This window comes from Cladophialophora yegresii, assembly GCF_000585515.1.
Source record: "Cladophialophora yegresii CBS 114405 chromosome Unknown aczIN-supercont1.2, whole genome shotgun sequence".
Lineage (NCBI taxonomy): Eukaryota > Fungi > Ascomycota > Eurotiomycetes > Chaetothyriales > Herpotrichiellaceae > Cladophialophora > Cladophialophora yegresii.
Window position 1 is genome coordinate 2,061,617 of NW_006913046.1, and position 15,534 is coordinate 2,077,150.

At 52.7% G+C, this 15,534-nt stretch overlaps 6 protein-coding genes across 6 annotated transcripts; 2 read left to right on the forward strand and 4 right to left on the reverse strand.

The window, feature by feature from the left end:
- Positions 1 to 226: 226 nt before the first annotated feature.
- On the reverse strand, positions 227 to 763 carry A1O7_02669 (uncharacterized protein; the record flags this gene model as incomplete). Its single annotated transcript, XM_007756700.1, has 1 exon — positions 227 to 763. The coding sequence occupies one exon, from the start codon at positions 761 to 763 to the stop codon at positions 227 to 229; it is 537 nt and encodes a 178-aa protein (XP_007754890.1).
- Positions 764 to 1,851: 1,088 nt separating this feature from the next.
- Positions 1,852 to 3,152, forward strand: A1O7_02670 (uncharacterized protein; the record flags this gene model as incomplete). The annotated part of the gene is made up of 2 exons (XM_007756701.1): positions 1,852 to 1,876; positions 1,939 to 3,152. 2 exons carry the CDS (start codon positions 1,852 to 1,854, stop codon positions 3,150 to 3,152), a joined length of 1,239 nt encoding a protein of 412 aa, XP_007754891.1.
- A 2,339-nt stretch (positions 3,153 to 5,491) lies between these two features.
- Positions 5,492 to 6,368, reverse strand: A1O7_02671 (uncharacterized protein; the record flags this gene model as incomplete). The annotated part of the gene is made up of 3 exons (XM_007756702.1): positions 5,492 to 5,755; positions 5,880 to 6,178; positions 6,245 to 6,368. 3 exons carry the CDS (start codon positions 6,366 to 6,368, stop codon positions 5,492 to 5,494), a joined length of 687 nt encoding a protein of 228 aa, XP_007754892.1.
- A 636-nt stretch (positions 6,369 to 7,004) lies between these two features.
- A1O7_02672 (uncharacterized protein) lies at positions 7,005 to 8,940 on the reverse strand (the record flags this gene model as incomplete). Its single annotated transcript, XM_007756703.1, has 2 exons — positions 7,005 to 8,760; positions 8,813 to 8,940. The coding sequence occupies 2 exons, from the start codon at positions 8,938 to 8,940 to the stop codon at positions 7,005 to 7,007; spliced, it is 1,884 nt and encodes a 627-aa protein (XP_007754893.1).
- Positions 8,941 to 9,698: 758 nt separating this feature from the next.
- Positions 9,699 to 10,435, forward strand: A1O7_02673 (uncharacterized protein; the record flags this gene model as incomplete). The annotated part of the gene is made up of 2 exons (XM_007756704.1): positions 9,699 to 10,097; positions 10,160 to 10,435. The coding sequence occupies 2 exons, from the start codon at positions 9,699 to 9,701 to the stop codon at positions 10,433 to 10,435; spliced, it is 675 nt and encodes a 224-aa protein (XP_007754894.1).
- A 2,144-nt stretch (positions 10,436 to 12,579) lies between these two features.
- On the reverse strand, positions 12,580 to 15,505 carry A1O7_02674 (uncharacterized protein; the record flags this gene model as incomplete). Its single annotated transcript, XM_007756705.1, has 3 exons — positions 12,580 to 14,816; positions 14,870 to 15,046; positions 15,097 to 15,505. 3 exons carry the CDS (start codon positions 15,503 to 15,505, stop codon positions 12,580 to 12,582), a joined length of 2,823 nt encoding a protein of 940 aa, XP_007754895.1.
- Positions 15,506 to 15,534: the final 29 nt, after the last annotated feature.

Consider the following 15,534-nt stretch of genomic DNA (forward strand, 5'->3'; position numbering starts at 1 on the left):
GCAGATCTGATTTCAAAATTGGCCCAGCGCTCAGGCAAGCGCGGGTAGAAACTGACAACTTGAGCCAGGGTGTGGAGCATCATCGAGAGGTGGCACCAGAACGTCCCGATGCAAGAGCTGCGGAGACTCCCTCGCAGGGGTTGTACAGTGCCATGTATCCTCATACTATACAAAGCATGACTGGCCAGAACGCTGGGCTAAGGCTTCGGTTCTGAATCACCTGAAATCAGGTCTTTTCCAGTGGCGCCTCCAGAGTTTCCGCGCCCGCTGTGAAGGGAAGGAGAATGCGTTCTTCCTCGGCCTCGTAGATTCGCTGTTCCAGAAAAGCCCTAGTTAGCGACGCCACCATGATACCGACCGGGAAGCGGTCGCTGGGCTCAGCAGGGACGGGGCAATACTGCGCGGGCATACGCACCTCGATTGCCCGGTTTGCCGTCATCCAGCTTGCAATCAACATGCTTTGCAAGATCCAACTCTTGCTGAAGGTAGCAGATCTGAATCTGCCCGTCTCCCAAGTATCAAATCCACGATGTGGGAAATTTCCATCCAGGTGCAATTGCAGCAGCTGTGGGAACCTCTCCACCGCTCGAAGAGACTTGCGCACGGCGTCACGGTAGAAACCCCATACGCCTAGAACGAACCCCGCACTTGCCGACACGATGAATGGGATCGTGGCAGTATCGAAGATCAAGGCTCCCAGAGACGCACCACTCATTCCCATGACTATCGACGCGACACCCCCGGAGACAATGACGCGCGTCATGCTGCGTATATGGGAAATGTAAGCACTTTCCGCCACCCAGCATGGTGTTCTATCGATGCGAGACAGATGTGCATCGGTTCGCTGCAATCGACCAGCTGCCGGCAGGTGCCACTTACAAGATTCCTGGACCGCTGTAGGGAGAATCCGATCAGATCAACCAGACCGACTCGGGTTCGTTTCAGCACTAACCTAACATTGCCCCATCCCCCGCCCAGGCGCAAAATGTTCCTGAACGCGTCAGTAAATCCAGTACTCGTGAGCGCGTCATTGCCTGGCGTCGACATCCGAGCGTTCATGTCGGAGATAAAGTGACTTGACGGCAGGCATTATTGAGTTTCGGGCGACTTGGTTAGAAGCTCCAAGGAATCTTTTAGCGAGGCTTGCGAGCTGTAAGTACACATCTTCAGGGTTTGCTCTGCCGTACCGCTACTGCCAAGCACACGTACATATAAACACATCGTTGATTTTCCACCAAATGCCAAAACCTTCCTCGACCGAACACCTGCTTTTCTAGAAATTCCGGCGTGGAATAACTTGCTCATTACGCATGCCTGAAAGAATGAATATCGCCCAAAGAAAGAAGAAAGTTCGGCCATCGCGAATCACCACTGCCCGTGCAGGACCAGAGGACTGTTGGCTTGTCGGTCCAATGACGCGTCGCGGCCGAACAGCGGGTGGCCGGTATGAGCATATTTCCGAGTGAGGCAGCTCGGGATTTTATGTTACACAGTAAACTGCAGGCGCGGCTTGAGCACATTTCCGTGCGCATGTTCTTGGCCACTCTCTCATTTGTGAGACTTGCTGAACCTAGCCATATGGCAAGCTTAGCTACCGACCTGGTAATAGCTTGAGCCCTCTTGAGGGAGACGGCATTTCGCTGGTATTGGCTGGTCATCATGCTCGTACAAACCTCCTTTCAGCTAGGCGCACATCCACGGCTCTACATTCTCGAACGGACATGGATAGCGATATAATGGGCCGGTCCATCTCCCTGGGGCTTCAACGCCTCGACCGCATCCACGATTGACAGGACAGGTCGCCAACACAGTTAACTCTCCCTGCTCGCTGCTGCTTCATTGCTGCCGACCATGCATCCTTACGACTTCCAAAGAGGTTAGTCGTAACAACAGAGATTCTTTTTCCCTTACCAGCAACAGCAATTAACAACTTTCCAGCTTCGCCCCAAACCTCATCCCCTCCGAATGGCCCAACAGGTCGAGGTGAAAATGCCCTATGGGTCGGCAACATCCCGTCGAACACCACCGTCATGCGTCTCAGAGACTATTTCTCCAACGCAATGCCATCACAACACGACTTGCTCAGCATCTCCTATAACCCCGATGCGAGATACGCATTCGTCAATTTCCGAACCGATTCAGCTCGCATGCTCGCCATACAGCAGGCGGCATATCACCTCTTGGATGGAAAACGACTGGACTGTCGTATCCGTCAGAACGGCTCCAGCAGATCAACCAAGGTCAACTATGGTCTCGACTCAGGACGTCCAAGCCAATCGATATCGATATCCAGTGATGCACCAAGCACCCTACGGCATAAAGTGGAGGAGATGTTGCACTTCCCCGAAGCAGATAGCTCTCAATACGGAAAGGAGAAGTACTACATCCTGAAAAGCTATTCACTCGAGACTCTTTACCAAAGTCTCGCATCTGGGCTTTGGCACGTTCCCAAGCGGCATGTCGAACGACTGAATAACGCCTTTCAGACAGCCAGCAAGGTCTACCTGATCTTTTCGGTGAATGGTTCTGGTCGCTTCTTCGGCTATGCAACGATGCGGGCCGAAATCTCAGATGAAGAACGCCCCACCCCATCTGCAAACGGAAATCTCTTTCCGGCGCACCCAGCGCAGGAACCGTACGACACCGAGTTGACAGAGTCTGGCAGCGATTCGCAATCGGAGCCCACTTCACGGAGGCCGTCACTTTCGTCCTGTGACACGTCTGTCACAACCGGATCGATTTCCTACGAGCCCCAGAGAAGGAAGATCATATGGCACGCGTCGTCATCACCGCATTGCCCGAGAAGTCCCTCCACCGCAGATGGCTCATACCCGTTGCAATTTCCCATCTCGTCGCCAGATTCGATCGACCCACCGAGCCTGGACTCAAACTCAGTGTCCTCAAACCTGACGATCTGCACTCAGCCTTGCCGCATAAAATGGCTTTCGGCGCAGAGCGTACCCTTCGAAGAGCTCCGTGGTCTCAGAAATGTCTGGAACAGTAACAAGGAGATTCACGTCGCCAGAAACGTCACGGCTGTGGAACCCGCCGCTGCGGCAATGCTGCTAAGGTTCTGGAAAGGACGGGAACAATCCACAAGGTTAGGGAGGAATGGTTTGATTCCAGCTGATCTATCGATCATGAAGCGATAAAACATGCCGTGAATGGTATAGTATATGTATGTACTGCTATTTGCATACCCTCAATATTACCATACGTACATGTATTTTAAATCTCATGCAGACCATTTCGAGGCTGTGTCAAACAAGCATCAGATGTTGTTCTGATGCTGCTCCGACGCTTTCTCGAGTCCTTAAACTACATTAAACTTGAAGTCTTCTTGAAAATCCTCGAAGTGCCGAGGCCGTTGTAATGTAGTACTAAGTACGTACTTACTTATGTAGTTACTAGTACATAGTACTTAATGTACGGAGTTAGTACTTGCAGTGTTCAAGCAAAATTGATGAAGCTGCACCCTGATACGTCGCCACAACTGCCGCTTAATGTTAAGGTGAGGGCAGAAAGTAAGTACAGCAACACTTGACCTTAACTTCACCTTACCCTCTCTAATAGAGTGTCACTGGAAGAAAAGTGCTATGTAGCCGCGCTCCCAGACCCAGCAAGCCCAATACTAAATAAGGAATCCACATTTTTCGTGAGGATCAGGTTGAATCCTCCCTAACTACTAGTAGTACTATACACAACATTCTGCGCTATGGCTTGAAAGCTGTTTCAGAACAACACTAGCGTTCCTTTGTTATGCTTTACATTTTGCAACGGAAAGGGGAGAGGGAAAACATCTAGCTCGATTCTAGCTCGACAACAGCTCAGTTCTAACTTGATCCCAACTTGATCCGAACTTACTCCCCACTTGATCACAGCTCCATCCCAACTTGATGTAAGCTCGATCCTAGCCTAATCGCAGTCCGACACTAGCTCGACATAAGCTCGACTCCAGCTCGACACTAGCCCGACACAAGCTCGACTTCAGCTCGATCTCAACTTACAGTAATCTCAACTTGATCTTAATATGACCCTAGCTTGATTCTTAATCTTAGGTCGACACCAGCTCGATCTTAACTTGACAACAGCTCAATCCTACATAGTATGTACCTAAAATAAGTATACTAAGTATATTTCAGTACTAGCTTAATACGCTGGCAGCGCAGGAGGAAGGGAAGGTCTAAGCATCGAAAGTGGCTGTAGCTTACTTAGTAACTCTAACGCGGTGCTGACTCATTTCACTCCTATACTACTAGTATTTACTCGTCGACTAAACTAAGCGGATATCCTAGGGGTAAAGTAAAGAATACTACTACTTATACTAGGGTAACTAGACGCGAAGAGTGATAACGCGCTACGAAATTTACTAAGTTAGGCTTAGTAAAGCTTATATCATTGGTCATCAATTTCCTGGGCGTTCTTAAAGGCTTGGCATCACGTGGTAAGCTTAAATTTCCCATGCCCTGACCGCGACTTCTGAGTTGATCTCGCCATCGCCCCCTTCCGGTGCTTCTCTCATCAACATCAAAATCATGCCTGCCAAAGCACTGCATTTCGCGAACTGTAGGCCAGAACAGACACGGCGAGAAATCCGAAGTGCGTGCTACCAGGATGTACTGCAGCCTGTGAATGTACTAAGTACTGTACTTAGTACTACTTTTAGTGACTGCTCCCCCAGTACATGCATGGTTCGAATCTTATCCAGTGCTGTTTTAAAGCTGTACCGGTGAGCGTCTGATGCTGTTCTGATGCTGTTCTCAAGCTGTTCTCATGCTGTATCGATATAGTCCTTAAATTTCAATGTTGTCAGTATAAAGTAAGTACCTTACAATAGTGTCAAAGCGGTTCTGATGGTGTATTGAGATGGGAATGAAGTGACGTTAAGTACATACATAGTAGCGAGGACTTGTTTTTAAGCAAGGTCATTCGGATGCAGTTCCTCCGCGTGCACGATTCTTCTCCTTCAAAGTTCTGGAATCCCAGAGTGCAAAGTCGGCTGCTCACTTGCCCGTTAAATGCACTGTCATAGACAGGACGTACACAAGGACTTGAATTCTAGGTGCTGCAGTCTGTGCCATGCTGTAAAATATGACTCGAGTTCTGTCTTTTAGGGGCGGGTTGTCGTGCTCCAATCTCTGATTACGTGTACCGACGTGGGCAGCGTTACAGTAAGTACTTACTGTACTCCGAGGATACTATGTAACCAAAACAGAGGCGATCCAACGTTGAGAGATTCTCGGCGAAACTTCAGAGGTTATTATGACTGCTGTCACTATGTACTTGTGGTCCGATCGTGAAGGCAATAGGGCATGCCTGCACTTGGTCTGTTGTTGACGATGGTTAGAGTACGTACACCGACAGTGTAACGATTGAAAAGTCTGAATTCAACTTCCAGGTACAGTAAGTACTTAAGTAGTCCAGGAAAATGCATTGCCTCTCAGCGCTGATTCACTGCATCCACACTACCTCAACCAGAGCTCTACCTAGATTATGAACCCAATAGAAGCGCGGCGGTGAGAGCCGCACCCAAAGCAAGGCTACTCAACCCCGGCGCGCTCATGCCCATGGCAGCACTCTCACCGGTCGCCGAAGCTCCCGCGGCACTCGCAGTCACCGTCACCGTTGCTGCCGCGCCCACCATTGACCCGTCGGCCTGCTGCTGCACGAGTGGATATAACTCGAGGCCCGTGGTGTTCTGGCACTGATCTTCGCTCAAGAGCGTTGCGTCCGCGGAGAACCGAATGTCCGCGCACTGTGAAGTGTCGTCGGTCAGCCATGTGTATACACAGGAAATACTCCGTACGACGACGTGGTGATAACCCGAAAGTGTGATGCTACGCGGCAGAACAGATGGATGAGTGCATTGAGTGACTCACGTTATACAGCGCCGTCCCACTATCCCCGATGGTGATGATCTGCAAGCTGGCGTCCGTGCCGTCCTCGATGTTCAAGTCGGCAGGCAGACGCCACTTCGGAAAGCACATGGTGCCGTTGCCCGTCTCGTTCAAGAGCATCGGGTTCAACGAGATGTTGAACGTGTTGGTGTTTGAGCCGAGCCCGAGGTTGAAGGCGACGTAGGTCCATGAGTGGTGAAACTCGATCTTCAGGGAGCCTCCGTCCAGTGGCCACAAGGTGCGGTTGTTATTGGAGGCGTCTGTGGTATTGACGTTTGCGCCTTGGAAGGGAACGCGGAGGGGTCAGCGTGGGAGCGCAATAGTCACGCAAAAATCGGTGCACTCACATGGGAACATGTATTGCGATGCTGGCGGGAGGAAGGAATCGCCTCGCCAGTTTGGATATGTGAGTTCGAAGTGCCCGGATACCAGCTGCGCAATGAGCAGGAAGGCTAGGGTGAAGAGCTGCATCTCGGAGGGAGGTGAAGGTGAAGACGAGTAGAGCTTGAGATGTCAGTGGCACGTAGCACAGACTTTTCTGGCTTTGGGGGAGATGTGACAGGAGAACGACGAAGCTCCTGGAGGCTCTTGTGGACTGAGAGACCATTTCATGGTGGCATCGTTGTCTCGCGGACCCTTTATACCGGTGTAGCTCAGGCAAAGCTTTTTACTTTTACCCCGATCGAGTAGGTTCTTTGCGATTCGGGTCCCTTGATTGTGGTATTCACTACATTAGCCGACATGTGTTCGAGCGAGGATTGCACGAGCCGTCGACAGTTATCGACGCCATTGGTCGAAGGTCTCAACGCACAGAAAGACTCGCAGCCATAAACTTGCTCACCCTGACGGTCTATCCTTCGCGGTCCTTGGCGAGCTTGGCTAGAGGGTATAAGCTGGCCAATGCTTGCTCCGGAGCAGTTGTGGGTCGGAGCAGTAAGAATGTGGCTTGATGACCCTGAAGGTCTGGCTCATGGGGGTTCCGTAGTCGGGTCACCTCGAGTACGGAGTAGGGAACAAGCACCTACGGGGGATAACGAGCAAGGCAAAAGGGTGCATGAATTCATATCTCGTATATCCCGTGAGTCTTGAGCCCGCCATCGCTATGCATTACCATCCATAAGTTTCACAGAACAAATATATACCCTGGGCGCCAGTGCCCTTATGAACGCCTCTTTCATCGGACAGCCTCGCTACACAGTTACGCATCTGCCCGGTGAAATGGCAACCGCCGCAAGCAATGATGCCGGTCTCTCCCCAAGCTTCTTCTACCATGGGACGAACGAGAGAATCCGGGTCAGGTCTGCCATAATTGATGGCAATCGTAGGCTGCTCGCTGATCAAAGAAGAAGCGGAAGAGGATACTGAGGTTTCTCTGACAATACCTGTATCTCCTTTCTTGATGGACTCGTTTTTCTCTGTCGACGGAGGTAGTCCGTCGCCAGGCTTTTCACCACGTGAGGGATCTGCATGCGATCGTTGTTCGATCAGCGGGCGGCCCTCGGATGGCGTTTGGACGCTGTCCGGCGCTGATCCTGTGATGAATGCGTGAATGTTGACTCTGACATTCCGCTTCCGCGCTGTCGTCCAGGCTGAGAGTAGCTGTTCTTTGAACCAGTCAAGTTGTTCCGCCTGCCGGAAGATCCAGACAAATGATATTTGCCTCAGGTGGTTGTTCGTCCTGACGGCTTGTTGGAACATGGGGAACGTGAAGGATGCGCCATTCCCCGCGGCCACAAAGACCATGGATTCGAAGCGCTCCACCGAAGGAGGGTTGCCCCACGGTCCACTGATGAATGACAAGAAGGCACGTGGCCTCAGTTGCCTCTGACACTGTCGCTGTAATCGTTTGGTGAATCCATTGTGTACTCGCAGGTACAGTTGAACATCATTCGGTCCATCTGCTCCAGATATCGAGCTTGGAACGCTCGCAATGGTGAATGGATGTGCTTCGAATACACCAGCCCGAGGTATGGACAGATATACATGTTGACCGGGCCGCCACGAGAATCCGACATTTCGGATTTTGACCAAGAGAAACTCGTTCGAGAGACTCGTGACTTCGGCTTCATAACCGATCCGGCGCCGGGAGGATACGTTTTGCGTCTTGGAGGGGTCGAGGTGCAGATTGATGACCAGGGACATGACCGTCCTCACCAGCCTGTCAAGGACGATAACTCCGACAGCGAACCAGACGTTGTACGCCGCGTAGGAGGGAACATGTTTGTGTACGAGCCAGAGCAGTACCAGCGCCGCCGCAAGGTGCTGCAAAAACCAGAGTTCGTAGGAGAGATTGCGAAAGAATCCAAATCCAGTGATCACCATCCAGCCTAGTGTTGCCCAAGCTCCGAAGCCGTATTTTACCATGGGCATAATCTTCAGCTCGAAGCTCACAAAGTCGGCAATGGTCCATTCCGTGAAAAAGTATGACCAGTGCACAATCACGGTCAGGAATATCGTCCGGCCAACCCAACGGTGCAACCAATTCAACCGTTCATATGAGATCCCGGTCAACATCGTGATGATGTTGGCCTTGCCGGAAAGAATGTATATCAGAGGGAGCTGGGTTATCGACACCCATGCAGCGCGGAAGCCGACAATCTCCCATCTGTAGGCGTAATTCGAGGCTGAAGGCGCAAGAATAACATTCGACCACAACATGGTCAATATCACTGCCCAGTAAACGAGCAGGAGCAGACACCTGCCGAGCGGCGGAGGCGTAAAATATCTGCTGAATTTGCCGGTACATGTCCACAACTGCGGGTAGGCCAGCTCCCTACAGATTGCTATCGTGGTGTCGTAGCATTGCTCGAAAGCGTTTTGGGGACGCCCAGGTATTCGCTGGGGTTGCTGTTGATTTCGTCGGCTATTGCACGTTGTCAGTAGCCGCAAATGCTCCCCGCCGTGTTTCCGCTTACAGTTGCCAGACTCTCACTCGATCGACGACTCGACGAAACACAAGTACACCAACGACGGCGGCGACGAAGTACCAGTAGAGACGCGCGACCTTCTTGTTCGTCGGGGTGAACATGCCCGCGCTGGACATGTCCATCCCCATCATACCTGACATATCCATCTTTGTGGTGAGTCTAGGGTGTTGCAGTTGTGTCAATGTTCAGATACAGGGACTCTGATTCCAGATATCATGCGCCTCTGACGAACGATACCACCCCCTTCGGCCACGCTATGTCATCAGCGGTCCGCAGGCACTTGGTAAGACTAGGCGCAGGACCCCCCTTTGGTACGCTGGAAATGTGCTCGCAGTGTCAGGTTTGTGAGGGAACGGAGAGGTGAGCAAGAAAGACGGCGATCCTCCGCCACGGCTCCTGCATCTGGCGCAGGACTGGACTCTGCAAGCCGACGCATGGCGTAAGACTGGGTTCTTTTCTATGACCTTGTGCGATCGTCGCCGTTTGGTTCGAGAATCTCTCGGGCCTCAGATCGCAGGTTACCGCTGAGAGGTGATCGGCTGTGATTGGCCAGAAAACGTGCTCGCGATTCACGCGACCCACTTGGGAAACTTGCTCACCAGCAACTAGCGCCACGCACAATCGTCGCTGACACGCGTTAGCGACGAGGTCGGAGCAGCAGTCAACAGGAGGCGGCTGAAGGGTTAGCAGTAGGGCAAGAAAGGGACGAGGGACGCCGTCGCTACTAATATACAGACCTCGGTCTTGGCCACGAATTCTGTGAAAGTTCAGTGACTGTCTCTCCATTGCAGCTACACTGTGTCTTCTGCCCCTCTTTGTTCTCGATCTTCATCAACATCGCACTCGAAGCACGTACCAACAGAGTCCAACAAGAATGCGTCTGTACTCTTGCGTCGCCCTGCTGTCCGCCTGGACCCTCTCTGCATCCGCCCACTTCATTCTGCAATATCCCAACTCTCTCGGATTTAGCGACGACGACGAAGGCACCTCTCCCTGCGGTGGCTTCGATGTCACCTTCGGCAACAATGACTCCTCCGTCCCTGTCGGCGGGTTCCCTGTCTCGGTGTTAACCACACACCCAGCCTCAGATTTCTTGTTCCGCGCGACTCTCGATCAAGAGCCTCCCTTCAACTTTACCAACCTGCTGCCCGTAGTCTCGGAGACAGGTATCGGCGAATTCTGTCTCCCTGCCTTGGTGGCTCCGGCCGACTTCGCGGGCAAGCCTGGTGTGATTCAAGTGATCCAAAATGGGCCTGACGGCACTTTGTACCAGGTGAGTCTTCTCGAGATGGGTGGTCGTCGGCGTCCATGTTAATCTAACCTCCCGCCGCGCAGTGTGCGGCAGTCAATTTTGTGTCCGGCATGAACAACACGGTCGGCGCCAGCTGCACCAACGTCACAGGCTTGACAGCAACGATCACAAATCAGAACGACTTCGACTCGAGTCCTTCTTCCTCAGCTTCTGGCTCGGCGTCAGGGACGGCCTCGCCCACCGCCTCTGGTGGTGCTACCTCATCCAGCTCACCAGATTCCGCCGCCGTCGCCAGTGCTCCTCGAATGGTGATGGGAGTCTTCGGTGCCGTTGCGCTCGCGGCTTCATTCTTGCTATGAGCAGATTGTAGCGCGCACTGTCATCTGGACTCGAAGGGTTGTAACATTACACTTCGGAGGACAAAGCCTCTCGGGAGAAGACGAGCATAGCACGGCGTACACTTACTAAGTATCAGAGCACAAGGTGCCCAAAGAAACTTGGCAGCGCAATATTAGCAATCTTGATCCCGAGACTCGTATGCGTTGTGAGCTTTTTGTGCTTTGGTGGCATCTTCCTGAGTCCTTTGTGCGCAGTGAGCCCTTTGCGCTTTGGTGGCCTCTTGAGTACTTTGTGCGTAGAAACTGTGTCTGACTACCAATCGTTGATAGACTACTGAGCGCTAGATCAGTATCATCTGGTCAGATGTCCAATCGGCATAGCCCATCGGCCTTTGTAGAACGCGAAGATCTCTCAACCTAGGCAAAACTTTGCTGCTTTAGAGCCCCGTCTACAAATCCAGGGACACTTGTGTTTGCTTCTGATTGGCTGTTTTGTTTGTCCTGCCCTCTTTTGATTCGTCCAGATACGCGGAAAGAGCGCTGGTGGCGCAAGCTGCTAACTTACACGATTGGCTCGAAAGCGCGAAATGGCCTCAGGCTCACACCAGGTCAGTCGTGGCCAGACAGGCCAGAGAGGTATAAGTATCCCCTCATCTTTCGCAGAGTTGAAGTGAGAAGCATCCATCCTCATCACATCCCCATCTCAAAGCATTCACACGACAAGACCTCAACAGTCATAATCACTCCTCAACCGTCAACCGAAGCCAAACTCTCGGCAATACAATCCCCAAACATCCACAGTCACAAAATGGGTCCATGTAACTGTTCCGGCACCGCCAGCTGCTCATGCGGCAGTGGGTGTAAATGTACGGCATGCGGTGTAGGTCTTTCCCCCTGAGTCTCCTGGGTGCGTGGAACGCTAACATGCCGTGCAGCACTAGAAAACCTCCACATCAGATGAACGAATAGGAGAATTGTAGGGTGGGAGGAAAGCAGCAGTCTCGTGATGGCGCTCGCAACTTGAACTCTGCATGGATGAACATCGAGGCTTCACTTCAAACTTGCCCTCAGTGTATGCTCGGTGGCGGAAGCCTGGTGGGAGAACGTTTCAGGCGCGGACCGGAGTGCCATTCTATTGCGTGGCAGGAGAGTAGACAAGCTTGTTCGGACATGGGACGCATTGCTTCCATGCCAGATTGTCAGGGTAGCAAACCGCCTATGCAACAGACAGCTTTGATAGAAAATACTGAGAGGGGTTGAATTTGGTCCTTGAAATACATAGAATGTGCACGTCGTGACCGCTGTGTTTGCGGCTGCGTGGTCGTCGTTCGTCGTGTGTATAGGCATATCTGTAAGTCGCCATCCTTCGTCAAATAAATTAGGGGGCTTAAAACGAGGCATCCCTTCCTTTCGCTGCTTCACCTTGTCTCTTTCCCCGCCTCCACCTTGGGACTTTTGGCTCTCTCACAGGTATATGCCACGACGGTCCGTTTCCCGCCGATGTGAACTCAACATGAGGCCTGGGGCGAACAATACAAGTATGGAGGACAAGTTGTTGTCAAGGGAAAATCCAACGGAACCAAAGCAGCCTCGGTGGTGTTGTCCTGGCTGTTTCTTACATGGCAACAAAAGCCACCTTTGCTACCTAACGTGTGACAGGCTCGTGCCAGGATGAATACAAATGAAGTAGAAGCAGAGCAGCGAGCGGCAAGCATACTCTCGGCCCGAAGGGAGAGTGAATGAGTCTACGTGGGAGGCCGAAGGCAGATGCGAAAATCAAACATAAACCAAGCAGGTTTACCAAATCTGTTATCCCACTAAAATCCACAGGCGCCTTGGCACCGCCGACGACCTTCATCTCCAGAGTACTCCTGACTGTAGTGACCGCCCCATCACCTACACTCGAATCACTTATGGGTCTGCTAAGCAATCATTGGCGGCCACAACATCTATCATATGCTAAAGAATCATCACTACGAATTGAGTGTGTTAGCGGACTTGGATTGAAGAAGCAGATAATTCCCATCACCCCTTGCATGCCCGAGGTAGTGACCGAGTACTCAGGAGTGACTGGCTGACTGATCCCCTGGGGCAATTCACCCAAAACCCGCATAATGTATGCCTGTTACAAAACTTCCGGAGATATCGCTCTCCCAAACCCGCTCTCACCCCTGCACGTCCTCCATCGACACTTCAACGAGACTTCCCCCGGGGCTCGCATCCGCTGGACCAAGTGGACTTGGTTCCGCGTGTGCTTGGAGTTCGGAGTCGCTGACTGCATCAGCCATCACTAGCTGCAGACTGTTGCTGAAGCACTCGCCAGCCGCGGCGGCACTAGGATCGGGCTCGCTGTGCGCCCTGGTGAAATCGCGAGACCCTTCATCCATTATGTGGTTGCGGTTGCTTGCACGAAGGAAGTCCTCCGGCGCAGAAGCAGCGGAAAGCTGGTTGTGGTCGTCGAGGAAATGATGGCCGTCAAGCTGTGCCAGGGGTTGCGACAGGGATAGTCCGTCGCCATGGTGCTCGCCTCCGTATGATGATACGCGATGCAGATTCTCGTCACTTCGCATGCCGGAAAAGCTGTGATAAGAGTGCAGAGGAGGGCGGAACGACATGAGTGGGATGCGATGCGGTTCGTCGTGCATTGGTTGCTGATCGCTAATGGTGCTGAACTGGTGTTGGGGCCGGGGTGCCCGGTGATGCCGCGGCGTGACTTCGACAGCAGGCATGTCTGGTGTGCCGAGCAAGGCATTGCGCAGTTCTTGGTGCTCATCGACTTGAGATGGCCATGTCTGGCGCGTTAGTGGTTGGGCCAGTTGGTGCTGCTGCGCTGCGAGGATATGAAGTATTTTCTCATCCTCATCAAGCTGCTGGCTCCAACGACAATTGGGTCCATCGCTGAGCAGCCTGGGAGAAGACCCGGGTCTGACGGACGGCGAGTGGGATGTAGACGCGCTGTGCCGGCTGTCTTCTGCATTAAGCCGCTCCTGAAGCACTTGATGTGTTGTGACATCGAATCTGGAGAGGGGTAGATCCTGGGTGTGGCGGCTGGTGACAGTTTGATGGTCATCGGACAGAGGACCATTCATGCCTGATTGCAGGCTCGTCTGAACATTGGGTGGCTCGAAGAGGTTGCCATTGATGCTGTGCTGGTTAGCAGCCGTCGTTCTGACATCGCCATGCTGAAGATCAAACGTATCGTGGAGTGCAGGGTCCACGCCGGAAAACTCATGGAGTGACATGTCGAACGACTGTAGGTGGCTGAAGCCAATCTGTTCGGGCTTGAGACCCATGAATCCGTCTTGACAGAGCTCTTCGTCCATGACTTGGGAACACATATCATATTGCATGCTGTGCTGCGATAGAAATTGGTTGTTGCTCTCGAACGAGCCATTCCCAGGCGAGACGATAGAGTCGATGGAAAGAGGCGGCAGATCCATCTCCGTCCCAGGTGGTGGGGGACTATTTGTTGTCACACGATCCGGTGGAGCGATCAGGTTCTGCCACGTCGTTGTTCCCACGCTATCTGCCTGAGTGAATTTCCATAGCAAGATTGCCATACGCGTGCGCTTGTCTTGTTGCGTCTGCCAATGACCAGCACAGCGGACGGCCGAAATTTCCTGCATGATCGAAAGTCCTCGGAAAAAGCTGCGAGACTGTTCTTGGGCATGCTCGATCGCTTCTGGATCTTTGGTATCCTCTGCCACCTTTCTTGCTTCTGTCAGCGAGGTGAATGTCGATGCCCACCATTTCGACTGAAAGAATGGTCGGACTTTCCAGTGTTCTGAAACCTGGCACTCTTTGCGAGTGGGATCAGATATCAGTATCCCGTCCCGGTACATAGAAGTAGTGCAAGTCCACTTTTTGAAGTCCACGTCTCCACGAGACTCGGGCCAGAGGAGCGGATCCGGGAAGTTGACCTCGAGTCCGATTCCCAGCTTGGAGTAACGTGGAGGAAATTCTTGCATCAGCTTGAAACTGGTATTGAGTAAGATGAGGTCGCACTCGTTGAGCCGTCTTCCTCGATCGACCAGGCTTGTCAAGTGTGGAAAAGACAACCGCCAGCCCGCAAGGTCTTCGAGCGGCATAGCTGCCAGTTTGTCGGACTTGAGTTTGCTGTAGCAGTGCAAGGCACGCTCTTGGTCGGTTGGCGAGCTCACCCACATTTCGAAATTTAGCTGCTCGACCGGGTGTGAGAGGTCCGAGACAATATTCGGGCCTCCAGACGCGAGTGGGTCGTCAACATCGTCAAGGTCGTCATCCCATGCTGTCCCGCTCTGGTGCCGGATGTTGCTTCGAGCTTTCTGTTCATTGACCATGTGCTCGATTGAATTGTGGTAGAATTTGTGGCCGTCGGAAGGCCCGACGTCGTCGTCGTCGCCGGGCTTGATCAGGCGATCCCCTGTGATTGAGTCAGTTTGAACATGGCCGGCGGCAAGAGGGACGGTGGCGTACACTCGGGGATGCCCGCAAGGAATCGGTGGAGCACTTGTATGTGACTCGAGACTTGCTTGCGTTCCCTCTTGTGGCCAGTTGCTCGGTAGATCCATTCAGCGATGAGCATATTCCGGCCGTAGGGTTTTCCTCGCTGAGAGCACTTCTTCCGACCCATAGGCTTGATATGGACCAGGGCTGTCAATCGTCAGCATCCACTCTGCGGAATGGGAATTGATAAACGCTACCATCTTGGAAGGCCGCCTCGATGTGATCAGGCCAGATCGGTTTCCCATCCTTGCCGATGTCCTGCCTAGGCCGGGACCTGTATTCGATGTACTTGGGGTGGACAAGATATGGTCGATCCGGATCATTGAGCCTCGGGCGTCGTGGTTTGAGAGGATGGCGTCTGGGCCTCCCATCGAACCCGTGGTGTGAATTAACATTCGAGCCGAGCTTCAAAGATGGGATCGGGAACTGCTGAGGTGTTTGCCTTCCACTGGATAGCGCAGGAAGGGGATATTGGTTCTCGGTCCCCTCTCTTTGTTGAACCGGGAGCAGCTGTACGTTGCCAGAAGAGACCGAGAGATGCTCCCCCGCCAGCTTGGAGTCCACGAAGTGCAGAGATGCCGACACACCGGAAGGTGTGCGCTCCATTGTAGTGAATGTGCCCAATGCTTGTCCAG